The 25,444-nt window shown below is 62.0% G+C and overlaps 1 protein-coding gene across 4 annotated transcripts in view; it reads left to right on the top strand.

The window, feature by feature from the left end:
- CLIP2 (CAP-Gly domain containing linker protein 2) overlaps positions 1 to 25,444 on the top strand; it is a 66,158-nt gene that overhangs the window by 26,176 nt on the left and 14,538 nt on the right. For 3 of the 4 annotated variants that reach the window (XM_045074946.1, XM_045074945.1, XM_045074948.1), the window contains exons 4-10: positions 4,483 to 5,042; positions 13,094 to 13,218; positions 14,636 to 14,849; positions 15,610 to 15,807; positions 16,629 to 16,732; positions 18,346 to 18,406; positions 24,598 to 24,702. In XM_045074946.1, the coding sequence (XP_044930881.1) occupies positions 4,483 to 5,042; positions 13,094 to 13,218; positions 14,636 to 14,849; positions 15,610 to 15,807; positions 16,629 to 16,732; positions 18,346 to 18,406; positions 24,598 to 24,702 (1,367 nt within the window). The remainder of the gene's footprint in view (positions 1 to 4,482; positions 5,043 to 13,093; positions 13,219 to 14,635; positions 14,850 to 15,609; positions 15,808 to 16,628; positions 16,733 to 18,345; positions 18,407 to 24,597; positions 24,703 to 25,444) is intronic. The other variant, XM_045074947.1, reaches the window with a different exon arrangement.

The raw sequence follows: 25,444 nt of genomic DNA, 5'->3' as shown, positions 1-25,444 counted from the left end.
TTGGCGGGGAAGGCCCGCGGGTGACCGGAGGAGCGGTGTCCGTGGGGGAAGCTGTGATTTTGTGGGCTGGGGGGCTTTGGTGGCACACATGGAGAGCCAGGGAGGGGACAGAGGTGAGAGATAGTGGGGAGGCGGGTCCCTGGGGAGACCAAAACGTTCTTGGCTTTCCTATAGAAACATGGGGCTAACAGTGGGCTTGGGGGGGGTACAGAGGTTGGGGGTGGGGGTGTGGGGGGACGAGGTGAGCCAGAAGCTGGCTGCACTGAGCCTCTGTCCTCGACGGGAGGAATGGGAATGGTTCTCCGCCGCTCGGGGATGTATAGAGTCCGTGCACCAGCGCAGAGCCGCGGCGGCCCCTCCTCCTGGGAGTGGGACCAGCTTTGAGCGGGCAGCTTGCACTGAGGGCCTCCGAGCCCAGTGCTAGAGTGGAAACAGGGCCCTCCTGAGCGACTGTTCGAGGATGAGGGGCCCACAACACGGTGAAATACGGGGTAAATCTCTGGAAGGATGGGGGTGCTGGGTGATGCAGGGGGGACTGGCTTTTTAGGAGAAGCAATCAGGGAAGGCTTCTTTGAGGAGGTGAGGAGTGAGCTGTGTGACTGTCCAGCAGAGGTTTTGGAAGGCATTCGATCTCCGTTGCCAGGGAGCCTTCTCTCCGCAGCCCCTGGGCCAGGTTCCTCCCTGACAGGGAAGTGACCAGCTGAGTCACCTTGCTGGGTCCCCATTTGGCTGTGCCTGTGGTCCCCAGTGTCTGACCCTGGGGGCTCGGAGAATGGGGTCCCTGGCAGCTGAGATTCGGCGGGCATGGGCAAGGCCCGTCCCTACTTCCCCGGGGCAGGGTGGGTTCCAGGCCCCTGCAGGAGGAGGAGGGGCGGGTACGTTCTCCGCCCCCACCGGGCACCCCCGCCAGCCCCCGCCTCCATGGCAGCAGGCCGCCAGCTGCCGCCACCCCACACCAGGCCCCTCAGCCTTTTTCTTCAAAGTCCTGCTTTGAACTTGAAACCGGCAGGAAATTCCCTCGTGCCTGGAGTCTGGGGAAAGGACCAAGTGCTCAAGAGAGGGTGAAGTGCTGCCCTCTGCTTTCTGGGGGGCTCGCTGGGCCCGGCTGCTCCACTGGGGGGCTTTTGAGGGAGGGGGGCCCAGGCCCTGCCCTCAGGGCGCTTTGGGAACCTGCCTCGGAGCCCTGGGGGTGTGGCGGTGGGATTGGGGGGAGCCAGCCAGGTCCCACAGCTCTGGGAGAACGGGTAGGGCCGGAGACCATGGGGTCCTGGCTGTTCCTGGCTTAGCCCTTTTCGTCCTGCAGGGAGACAGGCCCCGACAGGGGAAGGCGCCCGGCCCGGCCCGGCCCCGGTGTTACTGAGGTCTAAGGGAGGGAAGGGGGCTCTGTCCCAGTTTTCCGAGCCCAGGCCTCTGGAGGCTTCCCTGCTGGCGTCGGGGATTTGACGAGGCTCTGTCCCCGGGAGGCTGGGGCAGCTGAGGGCACCGAAGAGGAAAAATGAGGCGCCCCCCCGACCCCCGCCGGAGCGCCGTCGCCGCGGCCTGGGACCTGGATTTGAGCAGCTGTTGGAACAGCTGGTCTCCGGGCCTGTGACCCTGGAAGGGGCAGGACGGGACGGGGCAGAAAGATTACCTGAGGGGCTGCCCGGCCCGGGACAGCTGGGGAGGAGGACAGCTGGGCGGGCCGCTTCTCTCCAGGAATAGCCACACCGGGTGCCCCCCGACCTGGGACCCTCTTCTGCGCTCCAGCCAGAGAGGCCAGGTCGGCCCAGGTGCTTCCTACCTCCCAGCTGCCCAGGTCAGTTCGCGGGCATCACGGAGCCCCAGGGCGCACGGAAGCTTCTAGAAACAGATATGGGAAGGGCACGTACCATGCACGCGAGCATATGGGGGGGCTGGCAAGGGGAGGGCCCTGAGCTAGACCGGCTGGGCCCCACTCCTGCCTGGGTAGCTTTGGACAAGAGTCACGACCTCTGATCTGCACGATAAGAATGTAAAGCAGAGAAAGTGTCCAGTCCTAGCCGAGGTCTTCACGCTGCTGCGCTGGCTCCCTGGTGATGGGCCCCACGGCTCCTCGGGCCGCGTGACGAGGGGGGCGTGGGCTGGGTCATGTTCTCATTCATGGCTTCTTCCACGTGAGGCTGCTTTCCAGACCGGCTTTTCCTATGGACGGTGCCCGCCTCGTCTGCGGGGTGTGGACGGGGTTCCCAGCGCCCTGCAGAGGCTCCTTATAATACAGGGCCGTCCTAGGGCGTGACTGGGACCATGAGGACAAGGTCTGTGAGCTGATGATTACTTTTCCGGGTTCTGTGCCACCTGCGGAAGACCCCGCCGGCTGCCTCGCTTTACTCAGGGGTAGAGCCCCTGTCCAGGGTTACTGGAACCTGCCTGGAAGCCTTTCTTTGGCCTCCTGGGACCTCTTTGTGGTTTTTAATTTTTTTTTTTTAATTCTTCAGTGTTTGTATAAATCATTCTCATCAGAATAACACCAGGCAGTGCCCACTGTGTGCCTGTACGGGCCGGGCACGAACAGCCCCAGAACCGGGGTGCAGGTGAGAAGCAGTCCTGGGGCCGGGGGGCTAGTTGCTGCTCCGTCAGCCACAGTGGCCTCTGCCTGCTGGGATCTCGGTGGGGGCACAGAGCCTCGGGCCCCCCACCCCCACCCTAGTGGTCTTCTCCGGATGGGGCGTGGAAGGGGACGTCCCTGCACAGGCTGGAGTAAACGGCGAGATTGTAGGGAGCTGAGGGTCTGGCCCGATTCTGGAAAACGGGTCCATTCAGGGGAGCCCAAGGGACTGGGGGTGGTTCTAGGTTGAGGCTTTGGCACGTCAAGTGCTCAGCGCCATGGTTTGGTTTGACTTATGTATGTGCCCGACACCAAGAGCCAGAGGCCTGTGGCCGGTGGGCTCTGCTGCCTCTCGCCTGGGGGCCTGGGTGAACCTCCCGATGTCTCCAAGCCTGTTTTTTCCTCTGTCCATGGGAGATAAAATGATTCCACGGGATTAACCGTGAGGGTCCGATGAGCTCCTGTGTGTCTGTTTCTTAGCAGCATGGGTGTGGTGACTGTGGATTCAGTCAAGTTCAGCAGCAAAGCCCGCTGACCTCCCAGGAGCCCCTGGGTCAGGAACCCCTATCCTGGCTGCCGAGGCCCTGGGTGCCATGTGCTTCCCCAATGCCTCTGCTGGGGTCCCAGGGTTCCAGAGAGAGAACCCCTGTGCTTGGTCTCGTGGGTCTGGCTTGTCCTGGGGGCCGTGTGGCTTCTCCAGCCCCGAGAAGTTCTGGCATCTAGTCTTGGTCCAGCGTCCTGCCAGGCCTGGGCTTCTTGGCCTTGGCTGGAAGGAAGATGCTGGGGGGGAGCTGCTGCTCCGTGGCCCCGCCACTGGCTGCCCCTGGAAGGACTTGAAACACAGGCAGCTCTGCTGGGGTGTGGCCACATCTGCGTGCCTCCTGTCCCCCATCTCTATCCCACACGCTTCAGGCTCTGGAGTCGAGAAGGATGGGGCCTTTTCTGTCTGATGCCGCATCTGGCGGGAAGTTGGGGGGCAGCCTCCAGACCTCGTGGGGTGAATGGGCGGGGCTTCCTGAGCCCCACTGCTCAGGAGGCCCTCCGTGGGGCCCAGGAGCCGGATGCACACGAGGCACGTGGGCTCCAGCCCTGCTTTGTCTCTCATGAGTGATCCCGAGCTAGTGGCTCCCCTTCCCAACCACCTCCACATCTGTGGCCCATCAGGGCCCAGGCCTAGGCGGCAGGCGCCTTCCCTGGGTTGGAGTCCTCAGTCTGCTGGGTGGCCTTGAGCAAGGCTGTTGCCTCTCCGAGCCTCAGGGTCATGCTTCCTTTGAAGAGGGGCTGGGCCAGCGCACCCGGCAGCCCAGAGAGCCTGGAGTTCAGCCCCAGGAATGTCGCGGGGCAGGACTTGCCTCCCACATACCTCTACCCCGTTTTTCCCTGCTCCGCGCAGCTGCAGCTCAGGGAGGGGAGACTCGGGAGTGGAGCAAGAGGTTTTCTGGCCCCTTCCTCGCCCCAAGGCATTTGCGGTTGTCGCCAGCTGTCCAGGAACAGTCCAAGAGCCTTTTGTGGGGCCCTGAGCTGACTGGGGCGGGAGGTGGGGGACATAGGGACCACTCACAAGATCTGAGTCCCACGGAGGGTCGAGGGTGGTGGCTGGTCTCAGGTTAACAGCTGGGGCTGGAGCCCACTGGGGGATGGGGAGGGAGCAGCTTGGAACCTTTGAGAAAGGGTTCCTTCAGGGCCCTCGATCTCCAGCCGCTCTGGGCAGTGAAAGGAGACCCTTGGCCAAGCTTCCGAATCCTTGACCTGCCGAGCGGGGTTGGGACATGGAGACCTCGGGTTGCCCAAGGCCCCACACCTGGCCACGCCTGCCTCCGTTTCCCTACCCGTGAGCTGGCGTGCCCCCCCCCCCCCCCCCGCCGGGACTCTGCGCCCCACTGGGGCCCTGACCGCAGCCTCTCTCCCCTCCCCCGCAGGCTCCCCCCTGCACAAGCAGGCCTCGGGCCCGGTCGCCCCTGCCGCCGCCGCCGCCGCCGCCCCCGAGAAGCCGGGCCCCAAGGCGGCCGAGGTGGGCGACGACTTCCTGGGGGACTTCGCGGTGGGCGAGCGGGTGTGGGTGAACGGCGTGAAGCCAGGCGTGGTGCGGTACCTGGGCGAGACGCAGTTCGCGCCGGGCCAGTGGGCCGGCGTGGTGCTGGACGAGCCGGTGGGCAAGAATGACGGTGCGGTGGGCGGCGCGCGCTACTTCGAGTGCCCGGCCCTGCAGGGCATCTTCACGCGGCCCTCCAAGCTCACCCGGCAGCCCGTGGCCGAGGGCTCGGGCAGCGACGCGCACTCGGTGGAGTCGCTCACGGCCCAGAACCTGTCGCTGCACTCGGGCACGGCCACGCCGCCGCTCAGCAGCCGGGTCATCCCGCTGCGGGAGAGCGTCCTCAACAGCTCGGTCAAGACTGGCAACGAGTCGGGCTCCAACCTCTCGGACAGCGGCTCCGTGAAGCGGGGCGACAAGGACCTGCGCCCAGGAGACCGCGTGCTGGTGAGTTCCTTCCCCTCCCCTGCCGCCCGCCTTCCCTGCGGGCTGGACCCCCCGGGGGTGGGGGGGGGTCAGGGGTGGGGTCCAGGCTGGGGCTCCCCATCCTCGTCAGAACCGCAGAGCGATCGAGGACTCAAGTAAAGTAAGCTCTGGAGACTGCCGCTGTGTGACCCTGGGCAAGTGTCTTAACCTCTCTGGGCCCCTGTCTTCCCATTCGTAGAACGGGTTGAAATGCTTGAATGCGTGTGGTGCCCCCGGACGGGGCCGGCCGCTCAGGGAGTGCTCCTGGAGTGGTAGCTCTTGCTGGTACCCTCCCCTGATCCAGTCCCCCAGGGTGGCTACGCCAGGCCTGTCCTGGAAAAGTCTGAGACGGGACGTGCTCAGGCTCTCCGGCCCAGGGTCGGGTGGTTCAGACGCCGAATCTGCTGTGACGCGTGACCACGGTTGCTGTGGGGGAGAGAACTGGGTCACGGGAGCCTGAGGGACTGCCAGCCGAGTCTTCCTGCCAGGGACCCCTCTTCCCTGGCAGTCCCTGGGACTGGGGCCAGGTTGAAAGGGGGGCAGCGGCCCCCGGATCCTTAGAAGTCTGGAATGAGGCAGCGAGGCAGTGCTTCCCTTGTCACCTGCTGCGGTCGGTCCGGGCTGGGGGTGGCAAGCTGACGACAGGAAGGGATCTTGTCCCGCTACACCAAGCCCGGGGCTGGGGTCCCCCAGAACCACAGGGTTGGGAAGGAGAGCACAACACATGGGACGGTCTCAGAGGGGGGTCACTGGGCTTGGGTGGGAGGAGCCAGTGGGGGGTGGTCGGCTGAGGGGAGAGGTCCCTGTGTGTGTCAGTGAATCTTCCCGAGGGACAGGGGTGACCACATGTCTGGAGCACCAAGGCTGAGTGGAGAAGGGATTCCGGGGCTCCGGGGTCCCGTTGTGGGGACTGCAGGAGGGTATCGCTGCCTGGGATTCTCCTTCCCTACCCCAAGGACCTCCCATAAGGCCGAGGTTCCCCCTGGAGGCATATGGGAAGAGCATTTGGGCTGGGGCAGGGGCACGAGAGGAAATGTTCATGCCCATTGCCTTGTTGGATCCTCAAGCCCACACTGGGTACAATTTTATCCCCACTTAGCGGGTAGAGACGCTGAGGCTCAGAGAAGTTTAAGAACTTGCGTGGTAACTTGCCAAGATGCAAACCAGCCCCTGAAACCTGCCTTCCGCACTGTGTCTACCCTGCTGATCTGTCTGGGGTCTGCCCCTCACCTCCCTGGGGCCACTTTGCCAGCCCGCTGCCCTCTGGACAGCACTGCTCACTGCGGTGATCTGGTGGTGGGCGTGGCCAGACCTGGTCCCTGCCCTACAGTCCATCAGGGGACAGAGACGGTGATCCATGTGATTGCAGACGTCAGGGTCTCCTTGTGGATCTGGATACGTGTCGTGAAGAAATGCAGTGACTTGAGAGCCCATCGCGGAGGCTTGACCTGGTCGTCTGCATCCCTGAGGCCAGTGCTAGGACTGATGCCGGGAATGGACGGAGAGAAGCAGAAGAGTAGGGGGGCAGAGCCGAGAGCAAGGGAGCAGGGGCAGGAAGGTGCCTATGAGGCTGGTGTGGGCTGACCCTGCCGGGCTGGGGCCGGGGCTGGAGCGGAGGGGGTTTGCTCGGTTTGCAGAGGGAGCCGTGGAAGGGTCTATGCAGCAGCACAAGCAGATCCATGATTTAAGCACTAGATGGAACAGGATGGGAGGGGGCGGGAGCGGAGAGTCTGGGGCTGCTGTGGGACAGAGAGGCCGGACTCTCCGGGTCTGGTTAGTGTCACGTGAGTTGCCCTGGTGTGGTCTGCGACCTCTTTGGTGGAGGACGTGGAGGCTCCGGTGGGGGGCTTATCGACCAGCTCTGCTTGGTCCCCAGGCCGGGGGAGCAGGGAGGTCGAACCCCAGTTTGATCCTGTCTGGAATCTCCTTTTGCACCTGCTTCCCCTTCAGAGAGTGGGAAGGAGACATGCAGGACAGGGCCGGAGGCGGACAAGCCTGCACGATGTGGGCATTGCTCCAGAAGTGTCTGCCAGGCCCTAGCCCGTCAGCAGGGCTGGCAGCAGCCAGAGCACGCAGCCCCTGTGGACTTCCCAGCACGTTCTGTACCTAGTCTTTGGGGTCCTGCCTTAGAAGGTGGGCCTTCTCTCCCATTTTACAGAGGAGAAAACTGAGCTCAGCCCAGGGTCACGCAGCCGGGGGACGAGAGACCATTCAGTCCTCTATACTCAGCAACCGTGGCGGCCCTAGAAGCGGGATATCCTTGGATTCCTGGGGTGGAGGGGGGAGAACTCGAGCCTGGGGTTTGTTTTCTGCGGAGAGGATAGAGCCCCACGGGCCCCCCCACCCCATCCTCGTCCGCAGCTTCTCTAGCGCTAGTCCTGCATCCCGGTCCGCTGCTCACTGCCAGGATCCAGCTGGCCTGACCGGCCCCCAGCTTGCTGCTTCCCGGTGCCTGCTCTAAACACTGGCCACGTCGCCTTCCTGCCCCAACCGCGCCCTTGCTGGACGTGGGGGACTACAGAGGCCGGAACTTGTTTGAGGTCAGGGACTCTAGGAAAAACAGTACCCAGGAAAACACTGCTTTGCACATTTTCTAAATCCTGTGATCTTGTATGTGCGCTAGCTGGGCCCCTCCCAGGCTCTTGGAAGCGGCCGGCGTAGAAGCTGTTAGCTTCCCCGGCCGGTCTGAACCGGGCATGAGGGGTTTTCACGTTCATTAAGTTGAGCTGTGCTTCAGAGATACCTGTGGATCCTGGTTTCACGGGAGGCTACCCCCCAAGGTCCACGGACTAGCTGAACACGGGTGGGCTGGTTATGTATGCACTCTGTGCCTCAGTTTCCCCGCTTGTGAGATGGGCTAATAGTTCGCGGCCACGTGCGCAGTGTTTAGAAGGTGTGTGGCTCCCAGTAAGAGCCCCGGAGCCTTGGTTCTTTTCCACACGAAAGTCTCCTCATCTGCATCACAGTTCTCCTTGGCCTTGGGGGTTGGGGAGGGGTCCCAGCTGCAGCGAGGGGCTCAGAACTCAGAGAGCCTCCCCGAGGCGACACAGCGGCTCGTGGTGACCGGTGGCCCTGCTTTTGTCCTTCCCCACCTCCGCTGCCCGGCGTGCACACGGAAGACGGAGCCCAGCCTGGAATTCCTGCAGCAGTGAGCTCTTCTGACCCCCGCCCCCCAGACTCCCACTGCCCTCGGCTCTGGCTCTCGGTCCGGGGACTGCATCTGGGGCCCTAGTCCCCATCCCCCCCACCCCTGTGCAGGACCTCGTTTTTCCCATAATGGTCCCCCTTTCCCTGCGTGGCTCTGCTCACTGCCCCCGCCTTCGCCCACCGTAAAAACCAAACGATCCCTGATCCCTTCAGCCATGCCCCCCTCTGTCTTCCCTCTGGCTAAACCCCTCGAAAGGCCCGTCCGTGCACACGGTCTGTACCGCGCCCCCTGTCCCTGCTCTCCTGCACCCTGTGCTCTGGGGAGACCACGGCCCCCCAAGGCTGCCAGGGATCTTCACGTTGCAAACACGACAGCCAGTTCTCCGTCGTGGCTTTGTTACACCCCCCGGCCTGGCAGAACCGGCCACTGTGCCTCTCGCCGCCTCCTTCTAGAAGCACCGTCTTCCCACCGCTTCTCGGATTCCACACGCTCCCTGGCCCGCTGCCAGCTCTCCGGCCCCCTTCTCAGGTCAGGTCAGAACCCTGGCCTCAGCCTGTCTCCCCTGTGTTCTCTCCCTGATGGGACCATCTGGGCCTCTGACCTAGAACATTCCAGGCACTTGGGGGCGTCCCGCCGCCCAGACTTGGATCTCCTGCGTCGGCTGGGCTCTTACGCCAAGCTCTTATATCACACCACAGCCCCTGCCTCTGAGCTTGTGCTATTTTCCTGTGGCTGCTGTAAGAGGACCACGAGCCAGGTCCTTAAGGGAAACAGGTGCCCGCTCTCACAGCTCTGGGGGTTAGAAATCTGGGTCCGAGGTGTCCCCGGGGCCGTGTGCTCTCTGAAGGATCGGGACGAGCCTCCCTGTGCTTTTCCTTCGGTTCTGGCCGGCAGCCACACCGTCCCAGCGTCCGCGGGCGCCTTCACTCTTCCTCCGTGTGCCTTCTTACTAGGACAGCAGTCACCCCGATGGGCTCTTCCTCACTGCGTCCCGTCTACAGGACCGTAGGGGGTCAGGACTTGAACATGTCTTTTTGGGGGACACAACATGTCACACATGACCAGAACGGAATTCAGTTGTTTATCCCCCGTGCCCCGTCCCTGACCTGCTCCTCCCCGTCATGCCCATCCTTGGGAACGTGCACCTGCGTCTCCAGCTGACCAGGCCAGGAACTGGGGACCCGGCCTTGGGCCCTGTTTTGTCTCCTCCCCGACCACAGGACCCGTCGGGAGGTCTCTGGTGCTGATCTCTGAAACACCCCCAAATCTGCCCCCGTCCCACCGTCTCCCCGGGCAGCTGCTCTCTCTTGGACAGCAGCGCTCCCTCCTCCGTGGTCTCCTTGTCACCACCCTCGCCAAGGTCCCAGAACCCCAGAGGTTCCCATCTCACCTGGGATAAAATCCCCCTGCCTTCCCGTGGCCCGCAGCCCCTGGTGACCCCCGCCCACTGTGTCCTGGTCGGGCCCAGCTGCACCTGCTGGCTCTTCTTCCCTCTCGTGTCCCAGGCCGGCTCCTGCGCCAGGGACGCCGTCCCCCAGCTCGCTGTCCCACTTCCGCTAGGCTGCACGCCTCGGGCTCTCTGGGATAGAGGACTCCAGTGTCGCTCTGCGATCCCCCGCCGGCCCCCTGGATTATTTACTTCCTCCCCCACTGCCTGCTTCCTGCCACGGCTGGGCCCCCAGTGCCTACACCAGACCCTGGGGCCAGGAAGGTGCTTGAACGTACCTGCTGGGTGAATGACTCAGGGCCCCGTGGGTGGCCCCAAGCCAGTGAGGCACCACGGGCACCGTGTCGGGGCTCCACAGGCTGGTCGGACCCCAGGCTCCCCTTACTGGCAGAGAAGACCCCCCGAGGGGCCGCCCACCTCTACCTCTGTCCCCTCCACTCCCCGGGAGTGACCCATCTCCCTGGCCAGACTTCTGCCAGCAGCCCCACCCCTGCCTCTGCACACTCCCCCCCCTGCCCCCCAGCCCCCCGGCAGGTGCTGCTCCAGCCGTGGACATGAGCCCCTCACGGTCCCCCCAGCAGCCGTGCGAGGGGGGCCGGCTCGCCCCCGTCTCCTGACGGCAGAGCTGGACAGATGACCGGCCGCAGAGGCAGATGTTTTAAGTGAGTCACAGTTCTGACTTCCTCAGAGAAAAGCCCCCGAGGACAGAGGAGCTCGGCCTGCCCCCCACCATTGCTCCGAGGGACCCCAGATCTAGCTGGTGCTCAGCCCAGGCGGGCAGGGACACCGGGCCCCGACAACCCACGGTGGGGGGGGTGGAGAAGGGGAGGGCTTCTTTCTCTCTCTCCCTCTGCACCTCCCCCCCATTCTCTTTCTCTCGAATGAGTAAAATCTTCAAAAAACAAAAACAAAAACAAACCTATCAAGCCATGAAAAGACACGGGGGAACCTTAAATGCAAATTGCTTGGTGACAGAAACCCATCTGAAAACGCTCCACACGGGACTTTGGTTTTAACCACTGACATTCTGGAAAAGCCAGACCTCATGGGACAGTAAAAGATCAGTGGTTACTAGGGGTTGGGGGGGCGGCCGGGAGGAACAGGTGCGGCCCGGAGGGGTTCTAGGGCCGTGAAGCTACTCTGCTATGCTGTGATGGTCGGTGCTGGTCATTCTACGTTTGTCAAGACCCCCGGAACGTCCACCACCACGAGGGAACCCTGATGTCAGCTGCGGACTTGAGTTCTCAGGAGAGCTCAGCCAATTCTCTTCATCTCCTGAGCGGGTTGCAGAGAGTCTTTGGATGGGGTAGGGGGGCACAGGGGAGAAAACCCCAGGCAGGTTGGATTTTAAAAGGAGGATTCAGGGAACATTTGGATCCTGAAGGCTGAGCCCCCTTCCCGGCTGGCTGCTGCTAGAACGCTGGCTGCCAAGCCCGTGCCCCCCTTGGTGGCGAACACAAGAGGCTTTGCTGGGGACGGTGGCCGGTCCTCTGGGAAGCTCGGGAAGGTCACACATTAAAATTCGGAGGAAATGCCTGTGAATATATGAACATGACTCTTCGGTGCACAAAAAAGCTCTGGGAAATGAAAAAAAAATCCGATGACACACGTAAAAAACCACAAAGTCTTAGAAGACGAATTTAAGGAAATCTCCCCGAAAGTAGAACGAAAAGACAGATGGAAACAAAACTCCCAGAGAGCCCGTCCAGCGCCTCCAACCTCTAAACGCAGCGATTCTGGGGAGAAGACAGGAAAAGGAGGAGGAAGTCAAGTATTTCTCGGTCGGAAGGGCCCAGGGGAGCCCAGGACTCGAGGCTCCCACCCTGGACCTCCCTGGGTATCTGGGCAACCCCGGGTGCAGAGAGCGAGCCCTGTGGGTTTCTGGGGCGGGCAGACGGGCTCACCCGAAGGACCGGGACTCCGTTGGACTTGAAATGTCTTAACAGTCCTGTGAGACAGGAGCCTTCGAATTCCCGAGGGAAGGGACCCAGCCGTCCCCACTCCGGAGTGAGCGAAGCGAGTGTTCACGCAGTGACTTACACGTGGATGTTTCCAGCCACGTGGTTCACACGAACCAAAAAGTGGGAACCTCCCAAATGTCCAAGAGTGGGTGAACAGGCAAACAAAACCTGGTGTAATCCGTGTGCTGGAGTTTTATTTGGCCATCGATAGGAAGGATCCTGATGAGGTGATCCTCATGGTGGTAGACATGGGGGAGCCTGGCAGTCGCTATGCCCGATGGAAAAACCAGGGTCACCTACTGGTGGTTGCATCGGTAGGAAACGCCCCGAAGGAGGTGGTCTGCGACACAGGAAGTACAGGGGTGCTTGCCAGGATGGGAGCTGGGGCTGGGTCGGTACTCCTGGGCGCGGGGTTTCCTTCTGGGAGTGATGAAACTGTCCCAGGATCCCAGAGCAGGCAGGGATGGTTGCAAACTAAAAGCCACGGAATTGGACACTTTAAACAGGTTAAAATGGTGAATTTTGATGTTAGTGGAATTTTCACCTCGATTAGCAAAAGGGAGGCTAGAGTAAAAATTGATGTCCAAAATTGCAGAGGCTCGAAGAGTTTATTTCTTTGGGCACCTTTTCTTAAAAATAAGGAAGTAAATTGGAGCACCCGGGTGGCTCATTGGGTTAAAGCCTCAGGTCACGATCTCAGGGTCCTGGGATCGAGCCCCGCATCGGGCTCTCTGCTCAGCGGGGAGCCTGCTTCCTCCTCTCTCTCTGCCTACTTGTGATCTCTGTTTGTCAAATAAATAAATAATAAAATCTTAAAAAAATAAAATAAGGAAGTAAACCAAGAAAAATGGAAGACCTAGGATCCAGGCAGGCTGAAGGCAGATGCTTGACCCACTGAGCTACCCATGCACCCCTCAAATCGACCTTAACCGCCCTTGAATGTACTGTTCGGTAGTGTTCAGTGCATTCACGTTGCTGTGCACCCGACCCACAGGCTTTCTTCCTCTTGCAAAACAAACTCGGTTCCCATTAAACAGCTCCCGATTTCCCGGTCTCCCCACCCACCGGCGACCACCATCGAACAATGTTTAAGGATGACGTTTGTTGGCACTCCGGTATGGGGCAGACATAAGTATTTCATCCTCGGGGAGAAAAATAAAAGGAATATTTTCTACAGATGACGAGGCCGAAGCTCAGAGAGGTCAGGTAACTTGCCCAGGCTCACACAGCTGGTACGCGGCAGAGAGTTTCCATGCAGGTCTGTCTGTCTGTCTCCAAAGTTCTTGCCTGGGACAGCCCCAGGAAGCCCCGGTGATAGCTGAGGCCCGCTGCCCTTGGGCCTCTTCTCCTCTCACCCCTACCTGCCCTGTCCCCTGCGCACCGGATGGGAAGGATAGGATGAGCACCTGGGTACCCACGCCGGCTCTGCTTGGGCTCAGTGCACCCTCCGGACTGGACTCTGTCTGTGTGCCAACAGGTTGGCGGGACGAAGACTGGCGTGGTGCGGTACGTGGGGGAGACAGACTTTGCCAAGGGCGAGTGGTGTGGCGTGGAGCTGGATGAGCCCCTTGGGAAGAACGATGGGGCGGTGGCGGGCACCAGGTATGGTCGACTCCCCCCGGGCTGTCTGGGAGGGGCTCCTCTTGCCCTGGTGGGAGTGGGGGCTGGGGCATCTGAGGAAGCCCGTAGCTGAGCCAGGCACCATGGGAGAGGTGCTGCCACCTTCCTACTGGCTGAGGAATAGCATCCCCATTTTACAGATGAGAAAACAGAGGCCAGAGAGGTCATTTCTCAAGGTCACACAGTCACGGACAAGTGCTGGGAGAGTTGTCGGTTCTGTGTTCGCTCTTGTATGCCACATGTGGCTAGGTGGGGCAGGGGCCGTGGAAGCGAGAGGGAGGGCTGAGAAGGGAAATAATCGGACACTGTCTCGGGCCTACAGCTCCGGGTAGGGTCACAGCTGGGCTCCAGGTCTCACGCCCTCTCTGATTAGAGGGAACTGGCTGCCTGGAGTCGGGGGCCAGGGAGTGTGAGGTTCTGGGTGAGCAGTCTGGCAGGGGCATGGGGCTAAGGCCTGGCAGCCCCCTGTGCACTGGCTGTCCTGAGGCTGGCTTGTGCCGCCTCTGAAAAGTAGTGGTTACTGGGGTTCAGGTCAAGCTCTGGGGGCACAGCCCTCCCTCGCCCAGCTCTTGCAGGAAAGGAGGCTTTTTTGGTGGGAGGTCTGCTGGGTCGGGGCCCGGGGGCAGTCCTAGTAAAGTCCCTCCTGTAGGAAGTACGGAGGCACTTTCAAGGTGAGGCAGGAACTGGACGGGACCGACTCCCCGGTCCCTGGTGGAGTCCGAGCCCTGAGAGGTTTTGAGAGAAGACAGGCCAGCGTTCCCCTGACAACACTGTGCCTTCCTGTTGGCAAGCTGGGCGTTTCTCTCAACTCACTCTTGCCTTCGGAATTTGGGGGCCGGGGGACAGCAGCCCCCCACCTCCAAGGTGTCCCCCTCAGGTTTTGGTTGCTGCACACTGGGAGCTCTGCGAGCAGGGGGTCAGTGGGGTTCCTTGGGTCTGGGATGACCCGGGGGCCGTCATGAAAGTGGGGGCTGCAGATAGGGCTGGGGAGGGCTTCTGAATGGTGTGTGGGAGCCAAGCCCTGAAGACTGGGGAGTCCGATGCTGGCATTGCCTTTAACCAGCTGTGTGACCATAAGCAAGTTCCTTAACCTCTCTTAGCCTACATCTCCTCATCCGTGAAACGTGGATGAGAGCAGAGTGGCTAGGGGATAGGAATGCGCATGGAGTGGGTACTCGATAATCATTATTCCCCCAGACCCCTCCACGTATGCCCAGTGGCTCTTTATGGCTACAGAGACTCTCCGGCCCTATTCCCCTCTGTTCCCTTTCTGGAGTCCCCTGTATTGGTCATGGGGTGAGGGTGTTGGGCCCCGAAGGATAAGCGTCTCTGCTGGGGGATACTAGGCCCTGGGCCGTGGAGCCGTGACGACAGTGTGAGTCTCTCCTGCTTCCCCCAGGTACTTCCAGTGCCCACCCAAGTTTGGTCTCTTCGCGCCCATCCACAAGGTCATCCGCATCGGCTTCCCGTCCACCAGCCCGGCCAAGGCCAAGAAGACCAAGCGCATGGCCATGGGCGTCTCAGCGCTGACCCACAGCCCCAGCAGTTCCTCCATCAGCTCTGTCAGCTCTGTAGCTTCCTCCGTGGGGGGCCGGCCCAGCCGCAGCGGACTGGTGAGGGGGGAGCGGGGAAGGGGTACCCTGGTGTGTGTGGGGGCGAGAGGGTAGGGACAGAAGGATCCGGGTGTCCCATTCTCCCCTGACTTGCTGTGTTCCACGTATCCCAGTGTGGGGTTTTGGAACAAAGGTGAAAGCTTAGGGATCCCTAGTGGGCTCAGTCAGTGGAGTGTGTGACTCTTGATTCAGGGTTGTGAGTTCAATCCCCACGTTGGACATAGAGCCTACTTAAGAAGGGAAAAAAAAAGAGATGAAAGTTGAAGTCTTTTAATAGGAAAGATTGATCCATTTACGTTTATTGTTATTTTTACATTACGGATTTGTCAGCAGCCTTACCCCTTCCCTGGGAGTTAAGGAGGGTCATGCAGATACAAGACAGGTAGTATGGATGGGGGGCAGGTCGAGGGCAGGGAGTTCCAGGTTGCCACAGGCACCCTGGGTGAGGGGAGAAGGCAATGCTGCCCTGCTGGGGGCATAGAGCCTTCTGGGCAGTCCGAGTCTAGGCGGGGAGTCTAGGATGTGTGTAGAGAAAGTGGCCCAGGTGAGGCAGAGCTCCGGTGCTGTGACTGTCAGGGGTCAGTCGGGCTCTCCCAAGAGCCGGGAGCTCTCAGCATCTCGAACATCACGATTCCCCCTACGTAGAGTGCCTAGGGCACTGGCAGGAGGAGCAGGCGCCCGGGGGGCGAGGTGCCTCGAGCCGTTGTCTGGACAGTGCTCCAGACCCCTGAGTCCCGCCTGCACCCGCGTCTTCCCGCAGCTCACGGAGACCTCCTCGCGCTACGCCCGCAAGATATCGGGCACCACTGCCTTGCAAGAGGCGTTAAAGGAGAAGCAGCAGCACATCGAGCAGCTGCTGGCTGAGCGGGACCTGGAGCGGGCCGAGGTGGCCAAGGCCACAAGCCACATCTGCGAAGTGGAGAAGGAGATCGCCCTGCTCAAGGCGCAGCACGAACAGGTGGCTGGGCTGGTGGGGTCGCGGGGGGGGGGGGGGGGTATTGGGGGCGCCCCGGGGTCAGCCTTGCTGGGCACCCTCACACAGAGAACCTAAGACCCCTCCTCTTCCCCCTGACGATCCGGAGCCTGGCTCTAGCGGGCTTTTTCCTACTTAACTAGAGTGGGAGCACTTTCTAGGTCATGGAAAATTCTTCCCTGTTTTCGCGGCTGCGTGGCTGTCTATCGCGGGCTGTGTCCTTACCCGCACAGCCAGTCCCCTGTGGTGGCTCAAGTTATTTCCAATTACTCACATCGTCTAAATATACTCAGGTACACAGTTTTTGGTCTGTCCCCGTCCACGTTCCAGATCGTGCTTTCGGGTAGATCCGTGTGTTGGGTTCAGGGCAGGGAGCCTTCTCCCATCGACTTGGGTCTGCTGCTGTCACCTGCCTCTCTTCCCTTATGGAGGTGTTTGTCTCCTGGGTCCCCATCCCCACTGCGAGCCTGACTCCGCCCGGCCTCGACTGTGGTGATAAAGGCCAGGCTCCTGCATGTGCTGGGACAGGGGCCTTCCCAGCACGGTGGGTCTTAGGCCCTTAGTAGCAGGCACTGGAGTGCCGGGTACTGGGGACAGGTGGAGGTTCCCACCGGTGAGCCTGGCCTCTGCCGTTCCTGGCGCTCAGCCGGGCCGTCCTCCCTTAACAGCGAGGCCCGTGGGCTGTGCCCCTCCAGCGGGGGCGGCCCGAGTGGCAGGCCTGGGTCCTCGCTTGGCGTCCCTCCCCCCACCTGGACCCCGGGCCCAGGAGGGGGCTGACGCCGCGCTGGCCCTTGCTCGGGGCCCAGTATGTTACAGAAACAGAGGAGAAGCTGCAGCGGGCCCGGCTGCTGGTGGAGAGCGTGCGGAAGGAGAAGGCGGACCTGTCCAACCAGCTGGAGGAGGAGAGGAGGTACGGAGCACCCCTGCCCCGGGCCGGGGGGTGTCTGAGCTCTGCAGGCCGGCCCCTTGTCCGCTAAGTGGGGTGATGGTCCCCATCTCTGCAGGCTCGAGGGGTCACCACATCCGTCCGCGGCTCTCCTTCCTGACCGCGAGGGCGGGGGGTTCGCTGCACCTGACCTGCCGGCCGGGACAGCACATCCTGAGGGGAACATGCGGGGTGGGCCCCCCCCTCGCTGGCTGCACCTGCAGAGCACCCCGCTGGGCTGGGTCGGGTCCCCGAGGCTCAGAGAAGCAGCTCCAAGAGTTACCATGAGTCCCGGAGGCGGCTGTCGCCCCCATGTCATAGATGACGAAACGGAGTCTCAGAGGGGGCGGGGCTTTGCCTGAGGCCACCGGTCTGTTGATGATGACGCTGGTTCTTTCTCTCCTGTCCCCGCAACCGGTAGGGACCATGGTTTCCGCCATGTTGGCCTGACTTGGTCCTGGGTCAGAGCAGGACAGAGCTGTCAGGGCTTCTCTTGGCCCAGGGTCCTCTCCCTGTCCCCTAGCCGACACCCAGGTTTCTCTTCTTATTTTTTTTTTTTTTAAGTTTTTATATTTACTTATTTGAAAGAGAGACACTGAGAGAGAGAGAGCTTGAGCAGGGGGGTAGGGAGAGAAGCAGACTCCCCACTGAGCAGGGAGCCCGATGGGGGACTTGATCCCAAGGCCCTGGGGTCATAACCTGAGCCAAAGGCACTTGCTTAACAACCGAGCCACCCAGACGCCCCCGACACCCAGATTCCTGGGGCTCCCTCCCCTCCCCCATGCCTCAGGCAGCCCCATGCTCAGCCCTGCCTCTGGGCTGTTCTGGAGCTCTCAGCCAAGGCCTGTGAGCCACAGGCTGCCGTTACTGTCTGACTTGGAGAGCGAAGGGCTTATTTATATCTGCCTGCGACAGTTTTCGGGGCCCACACATCTGGTTCCCATGGTGACACGCCTGAGGCCGACAAACAGAAAACTCGAGGCTGTCCTGGGGGCTGTGTTCACCGAGGGCCTGTGTGCGGGCCCCTGGGCTTGCTGGGTGACCTTGGGCAGGTCTTCTTGCCCTTGGAGCTCCCGTCTCCCCATCTGTGTGCCGGGAGCTGTCAGGAGGCCCCAGGACGGGCAGCTCCGTGCGCCGTTGCGTGCCCGCGTCTCCCCTGTGCTATATTGGCACGTGGGTGGGTGACTGTGGGAGGCAGGGCAGTGGGGGCCCTTGTTAGGGAGCAGCTCCATGGCTCCGGGCCCCGATTTTGTGGGGAAGGGATGCGAGAGTGGTCAGCGGGGAAGAAGCCCACCCCTACCTCCCCGAGGATTGCAACAGGACAGCCCACCCTCCCTGGTCCCACAGCCACCCTAGGCGGGAAGGATGTCGCCTGACTTGCCCCCGTTTTAGAGAAGCGCGTGGTCTCAGAGTAGAGCACGGGCCGGACCCTGGGAGGGCTGGAGGTTTCCAGGAGGCTCTGCCCCAATCACCGTGACTCTGGGACGGTGCCTTCCCTGGGCCTGAGCACTGGCTGGCGGCCTCGCCCCTCCCTGCCCTCCTTGAGGTGCGGCCCACCGCTCCGAGTCCGGCCCGCTCAGCCCCGTCTCCCCCTGCAGGAAGGTGGAGGACTTGCAGTTCCGGGTGGAAGAGGAATCCATCACCAAAGGAGACCTGGAGGTAACGCCCGCCCCGCCCCACCCCTGCCTGAGCTCCACTCCCCACTGCCCTCCCCCAGCCCTTGCTGGGCACTCTTGAGGACCAGGCAGCAGCTCTGGCCTCCCCGGGAGGGGGCTGGGGACATTAAAAGGGGGAAATCCAGAAGAGGCCCCTGGGAGGATGGGGAGGGGCAGGTCATGAGAGACTCTGGTGTTGGGGGACGGGAAGTGGCTCAGCTCCCCTGGGCGGGGGGAACAGGCCTCCTTTTGTTTGGCTGCCAGGTGGGGTGGACTAGGGTAGCCTTAGGACATGGTGGCTGGACTCCCCCGTCCCTTCTATGTTGGACAAAGAGGTGTCCCGTGGGCCCTTCATTTGTCTTGGATTCCAGGTGACGTTTGGGCTGGAGGTAGCTTGTTGTTGGGTCTCAGGGCTTAGGGGTGCCACAATAGCCCCAGAAAATCAAAGGGACTCACCCAATCAGGGAGCGAGGCTGCAGCCCCTGGGGTCAGGGCCCGGGACTCCTGGCTCCTGAGCTCCGCCGTGAGGAGGACCATTAGGGCGCCTCCTGTGTTACAACACCTGGACAGGTGGTCTGGGCAAAGGTGAGCCTTTCAGTCCCTGCTCACCCCACCCGTTCTGAGCCCATCAGTCAGTGAACGCTTCCTGCCACCCCGGCCTCCACCACATCACACAGACCTCAGGGCTCACGCGGTCAACGCTGGGTGTGCAGGAGTGCCTCGCTGCTGTGGTCTTCCCAGCTCCCTGGGAGGTGACAGGGAAGAGGGGGGCTCCTGGAGCCATCAATGGGGCGGGGGGCAGTGAGTTCAGTCCTCCACACACTGGCCTGGCCCGAACTGGCCCCGGGCAGTCCCTTTCTTCCCCAGGCCTCCCTTTTCTCATCTGCAAAATGAGGAGGTTGAACTAGGTAGTGATTCTCAGACTTGAATTCATCGCCTAGAGCGCGTGTTCAGACGCGGTGCTGGGCCCAGGCTCGCTGCTTGACGGGTCTGGGATCTGAGAACTGTCATTTCTAGCAAGTTCCCAGGTGATGCCAGTCTAGGGACCATACTTGGGGATCACTGCACTCGATCTTTTTTTTTTTTTAAGATTTTATTTTTAAGGAATCTCTACATCCATGTTGGGGCTCGAACTCACAACCCTGAGATCAAGAGTCATGGGCTCCACTGACTGAGCCAGCCCGGCGCCCCTATACTAGATCATTTCTGAGCCCCAACTGGAAAGTATAGTTTCTGATTTTGTGACAGAGCTGCCTTAAGGGCCCGTGGCATCGCTGCTCAGCAGAATTGTGCCTGTGCTTGACCTGTCCCTGGTGATCCTGGCTGGGGGAGGGGTGTGTGTGATCGGGGTAGGGTTCCTGGTGGCTGCCCCTGAATGGAGCAGATTTTGCCACCTAGCTGTAAGAATGGATATCGGGGTACAACCCCCATGTAGGACCCGAGCCCAGCATTATGACATCGTCTTGTACGTTCCCTCTCAGCCAAGGAGGCGGGTTGTGCGGTTGCATGTGGCTGTCTCTCCTTCCCGGCGGCGGCCCTCTTTGCAGGCGTTGGGGTGGGCTTCTGGAAAAAGCACCTGTGCTTGCAAGAGACAGAGGCCCCTCCTGCGCACATCACTCAAGGGGGGTTACTGAAAGGCTACAGGGAACTGTCACCGGCAGTTCAAGGACCTAACGCAAGAGATGGCATCAGGAGCCGAGCCCCTTCTTTGCTCAGAGGTTTCCTTCTGCTCCTGACTCGTGGTCAGTCTCCATGTCTGTCTGTCTCTCTCCGTTTCTCCTCTAGCCTGGGCTCTAAGCAGGTTTGCTCCCTCCTCCTGCCCCGCCCCCCAACCGCCCACCCGCCTTCTGCAGCCTCCTGGCCCCGCCCACCCGCCAGTCTCCGGCCCGTCCACCCACCTATGGCCCCGCCCACCCACCGCTTCCTGTCCCTCCCCAGGGTCCAGCACCGCCTCCCACCAGCACTGGCCTCTGTCCTCTGGTCCCAGGCTAGGCAATGAGCAGGCCGGCTTTGGATCCGGTGTCCATGCGGACGCCTTCAGCCCCAGCTGGGAGAGACCCTGACAGACGGCGCCAGCCAGCGGGGGGCAGCGGGGTCCCCTTGCTGCTGCTTTCCTGTGACCACATTCATGACGACCGGAACACAAATGGTCCCGAAGTTCTGCTCACACCCACCCATCTCGGGAGTCAAAAATAGAACGCATGCCTGTGAGCTCCCGGTCTCCCGCCAGCTGTCACCCCATCTCTCTGCTTGGCCGCCTCCTGGCCTCACTCCCCGGTTCCAGCCTCTTAGCCTCCTTCCAGATCTCTAAATGTCAGCCTGTCCCGGGGCCCCTTTGTCCCCCGACCTACACTGTCCCTGAGAGCGTCAGTCTGTACCGTTCAGCGTCCTCCGTGAGCTCATGATTCCCTCGCCCCCCTGTGCGCACACCGGCCTGCCGACCGGACGTCTCCCCCAGGAGGGGGACCACGGTGCCAGCAGCAGCTCCGGGGCTGCCGTAACAAATGACCGCAATTCAGCGGCTTAAAGCAACGCAGACTTACTCTGCCGCTGTTCTGGAAGCCAGACATCTGAAATCCAGGGCTTGGCAGGCTTCCTTCCCCTGGAAGGCTTGAGGGAGAGCCTGTCCCGTGCCGGTCTCGCCGCTTCGGTAACGCTGCTGGCAAACCCTTGGCTTCCCTCGGCTTGAGACTGAGTCACTGATTCTGTCGTCATGTGGCCTTTGTGCCAGTGTGTTCCTGTGTCCCTGACTTGCCTTCAAATAAGGACACCGGTCACTGGGGGTGGGGTCCGCCTTCGTGCGGCATGACTTCATCGTAACGAGTCACACGTGCCGAGACCCTTCTTCCAGAACAGAGTCCCATTTGGAGGCTGCAGGTAAAGGTGAGGTTTTGGGGGACACTATGCAACCCAGAGCATTTGTTCCTGTCGTCCCCCCCACCGCCCAGTCCCGCAGATGGTTGCTCAGCTGACTCGTCTTGAATCCTTCCGTCATCCCGCTGTCAGATCCTGACCTTGACCTGGCCTCTGACCTTCTCGGCCTCCCCACCGGCCGCCTTCCTGGGCCAGGCAGGCCCCCAGCGCCTTGCCACAGACAACCGCACCAGCCTCTACCTGGCACCTCCGGTGTTTCCCTGCTACCCGCTCTCCTCACCGAAGCTTTGCAGGTTTTATCGCTGGGAGGTTTGGAGGCTACGCGTGACTAGGGAAGAAGGGCAAGGAGCCTGCGTCAGTGGCCGGTCGGCGCGCTCAGCGGGCTCAGTGACCGTCGGCTCATGGCCCGTCTTCTTCCAGAACAACCCCCCCCCCCGCCAAACCAGCCCCCTCTCAATGTTGCAGTAAAGCAAACCGACCAGATCTCTTAAGAAGGGTAACCAGCCCCTGCCGCTGTCGTGCTCAAACCTCTGACACCATGAGCCCAGGTAAAGGGCCCAGGAGAGCCCCTTGGGGTCCCAGCCCCGTGCCCCTGGGCTGCAGGCCCGTGGAAATTCTCTGTTGCCGGACGCTCCGAGCTCTGTCTGCCTCTGAGCTACTCCGTGTGCGGATTTTTGCTTCTCCTTCGGGCCTCACCTCCCACGGTCTCTCTCGGAGACGCCCCCTCTGCCTCTTCGGTAGTACATCTGTCCGCCGCACCCCCCACCCTGAGCCCTGTTCCCAGCCGCACCCACAACCTGAAAGCACCTCATTTCCATCCCTCCCCGCAGTGTACGCCCTGGGGGGGCAGGGACCCTGTCTGTCTCGTGCACCTTGAAGTCCCCACGACTGGAGCAGGCAAGGAGCCCCCGGAAGGTGGGAATCCCAGGTCGCGGGCTGGGGCCAGGCTTTCTGGTTCTTGAGTGGACGTACGTCTGCCACGAGGCACTGTGAAAATGTGCGTGCCTCTCCCCACTGCCGCCCCAGTGGGGACTCGACCTTTTTGGGGTTTGGTGGTTGTTGATTAATCAATCATCCAGGGCTCAAAGCGTGTTACGATTTTGTTAACTAAATAGCACCTGTTGGGTCACTCGGTCACTTGCCTGGGAGGACCCGTGGGGGGAGCAGAGAGGGCCAGGCTCGTGAACTCAGAGTCCGCTCCCTGTTGATTTGTGTGCTGTGAGGACTAAAGAGAGGTCAAGAGAGGTGACACGTGCCTCTGACCTTCAGGGGCCCCTAGTGCAGGTGGGGCATCTCCTCCCCCAGTAACGATTCCAGCCCTCAGTTACCCGAGGGGTATCTCGGGACGGTGGCTCTGCTTTGCAGGGGTGCGGGCCCCGTGTCTGCAGGGAGAGGCGACGCTGCAGGTGCGGGGCGTAGGCAAGGCTTGGCCGAGCTCCTGGATTTGAGCTGAGGCAGGGAAATGGGGGTCCCTTGCTCCAGGAGCCCCCTTTGATGGTCTGTATTGCCCCTGGAAGTCTGTGGCTCCTCACCCCAGCATCGTCCCCCCACCATGGAGCTCGGCCGGCTCCAGGCCGAGGCACCAGTCCTCCTGGCACCCGGGGTGGGGGGTGTCTGAGTTCCCGACCTGGAGCTGCCCCGAGTTGCTGTGTGATCCCGAGCCGGGCCGAGGCTTCGTCTGGAGTAGCCGCTCCCGCCTGCGAGCCGGGGAGACGGCCGAGACCCCCCTCCCCACGGGGGTTGGGTCCTATAGTTAGCGCTCGCGACAGAAGTGACGTCCGCCCTCACTCTCGCTGCTTCCAGCACCTCGACCGTGGGCACGGCTGATGAACAGCAGCTCCAGGGAGCTTGAGAAGCAGGAGCGTGGTGGCCCCTCCTCACACCCTGGGCAGTGCCCCTGGAGCGGATGGAAAGCCAGATTGCCGCCCCCCCCCCCAAAATGTAGCCTTAGAGCCTGCTCTCCAACCTCCAGCTTTCTGTGGTTGAATTTATCTTAATTAAGCCCTTGAAGCGAGTCCACTGGGTCCCCCTGTTTCCCTGTGGAGACCCCAGCCTACAGACCAGGAGGCTAGAAGTTTGGGATGGGGCTGATGCGGGGCAGCTCCTTTCGGGAGCACCTATTGAAACTTGGGGTTGTGAGGCTGGGGGCTTTTTCTTGTCTCCGGGACCACCAGTAATCATTTACAGTCGGGCCCGCCTAGCGTGGGTCCTGCCCGAGCTGCGGGGCCCACCCTCTAGGAGAGGAGGGTGGGGACGAGCCCCCCCGCCCCGGGCCAGCACCCAGGGGCTGACCCCGAGACATCATTGTCAGCCTGTAATGTCCTGAAGGAACCTGAGCCTGGCAGCTTGTTAGCATGCGGCCTGCCGCCTTCTTGAGACACAGGGACAGAGAAGCTTTCCGGTTGTTCCTTCAGGAACATTCACAGAGATCAGGTTCTAGGACAGATGACACAGGCGTCTCTTGCTGTGCAGGAACCGCACGCGTGTTTCTTGGGTGGGTCTCTGCTGTCTGCATCGCCCTCGCTGGTGACAGGCTGCAGGGACAGTCGAGTCTTCAGACTGGCCCCACAGGTTTGCTCTAAACGGCTTCTCCCTGCGATGAACGTGGCCTCCAGATTGGCCCCGGGGGGCCTGGGTCCGGCGCCCTTGGCCCCAGCTGCCACCCTTGCAGATCGGTTCTGAGCAGATGCCCGGCTGCATGGCCCGAGAAAGTCGGGCTTTGGTAGCGTGGGAAGCCGGAACAGGGGCGTTCTTGTGCTTTGCGGAGACCAGGCCTTACCCGTGGGTAAAGGCCACGTAAAACCTTCCCTTTCGAATGGCTCTGCGCCTTCAGCTCAGGCCTGGGGGCCGGGAGTCCTGGGTTCCTTTACCGATCCGTCCGTCTCGGGGCCTGCAGCGGGCGGGATCCGGGCGGGAAACGGGCCGGCACCTGAATGGGGGGCAGGAGCAGGCGGGGGCCCTCCCCAGAGCCACCAAGAGGTGACAGGCGGGAGTCTGGTGCCCTGATACCACCCGCTGTGGGGTGGGCTGGCTTGCGGGGGCAGGAGTGCCGCAGCCCCTCCCCTGCCTTTAAACAAACCCACCTGGGGACCCGGCAGCGGCCAGGGGCAGCTGGCAGGCCCGGCCCCCCCCCCCCCCAGACCTCCTCTGTCCCGGAGCCGCCTCCTGTCCTTGACCTGCTCTCCTGTCTTGTGCACCGAAGATGACGCCGCCTCTCTCTCTCTCTCTCTCTCTCTCTCTCTCTCTCTCTCTTCCTCCGGCTTCCTCTGCCCTGTACTCCTCTCCCCTGGGCCGCCTCCCCTGCCGCCCCGGGCGGACCAGACCCAGACGCAGCTGGAGCACGCCCGCATTGGGGAGCTGGAGCAGAGTCTGCTGCTGGAGAAGGCGCAGGCCGAGCGGCTGCTCCGCGAATTAGCCGACAACAGGGTAACGCCGCCCCCGGCCCGTCGCCTCCGCCCCTCCTCGGCTTCTCTGTTTTATTATTTTCTCCGTCTTTGGCTGCTCTCCTCGTTGTGTTTCACTTTTTGTGCCCCTTCTAGGAGGGAAGTCAAGGCTTAGGGGTGCTTCTGTGCCATTGCCACGTGACGCTTTTTGGGGAGGAGCGGGTCTTGGCTGTCCTGGCCCCTGTGCCCAGCGCATGGTGCCACTGGGGGTGTCCTGCGAGGCCCTGCCCCTTCCTGCCTCCCCATGCGTTGCCAACGCAAGACTTTGTCAAGTTCAGAAATTGGGGGGGGGGGCTCTTGGGCACGGTCTGCCCCTTCTATATATATATATGTATGGACAGGTGCAGGGAAAACTTATCCACGCCTGCCTTCTCCCCTTCTCACCAGACCGGGGAGGCTGAGGAAGGCAGGAAGTCGTGGAGTGCAGATCCCGGCTTCTCTAGCCTAGCGGGTCTTAATTCTGGGGGCGGGAGGGGCTCGCCTGGAGGACCTGAGGCTTTGGGGGTGTGGGAGTGTCCCTGGGGCATAAGACTCTATCAGACGCAGGGGTGGGGTCGTTGAGATCCAGTAGACCCTCTGGTGGGGGGGTAGGTCTGGGCCCGGCTGGCCCCTTGGCGGCCCCCCCTAACATGCCCCAGGGCCGGGCCCTGAGCAGGGGCACACATCCACACTGTAGCTGGCCGGCCCAGCCCGGCTGCGGGTCTGGCCTCGGAACCAAACAGCCG

The sequence above is a fragment of the Mustela putorius genome, unplaced genomic scaffold (genome assembly GCF_011764305.1).
Source record: "Mustela putorius furo isolate JIRA1106 unplaced genomic scaffold, ASM1176430v1.1 tig00000139_pilon_pilon_pilon, whole genome shotgun sequence".
NCBI classification, from domain to species: domain Eukaryota; kingdom Metazoa; phylum Chordata; class Mammalia; order Carnivora; family Mustelidae; genus Mustela; species Mustela putorius.
This window is presented reverse-complemented; position numbering and strand designations above follow the sequence as displayed.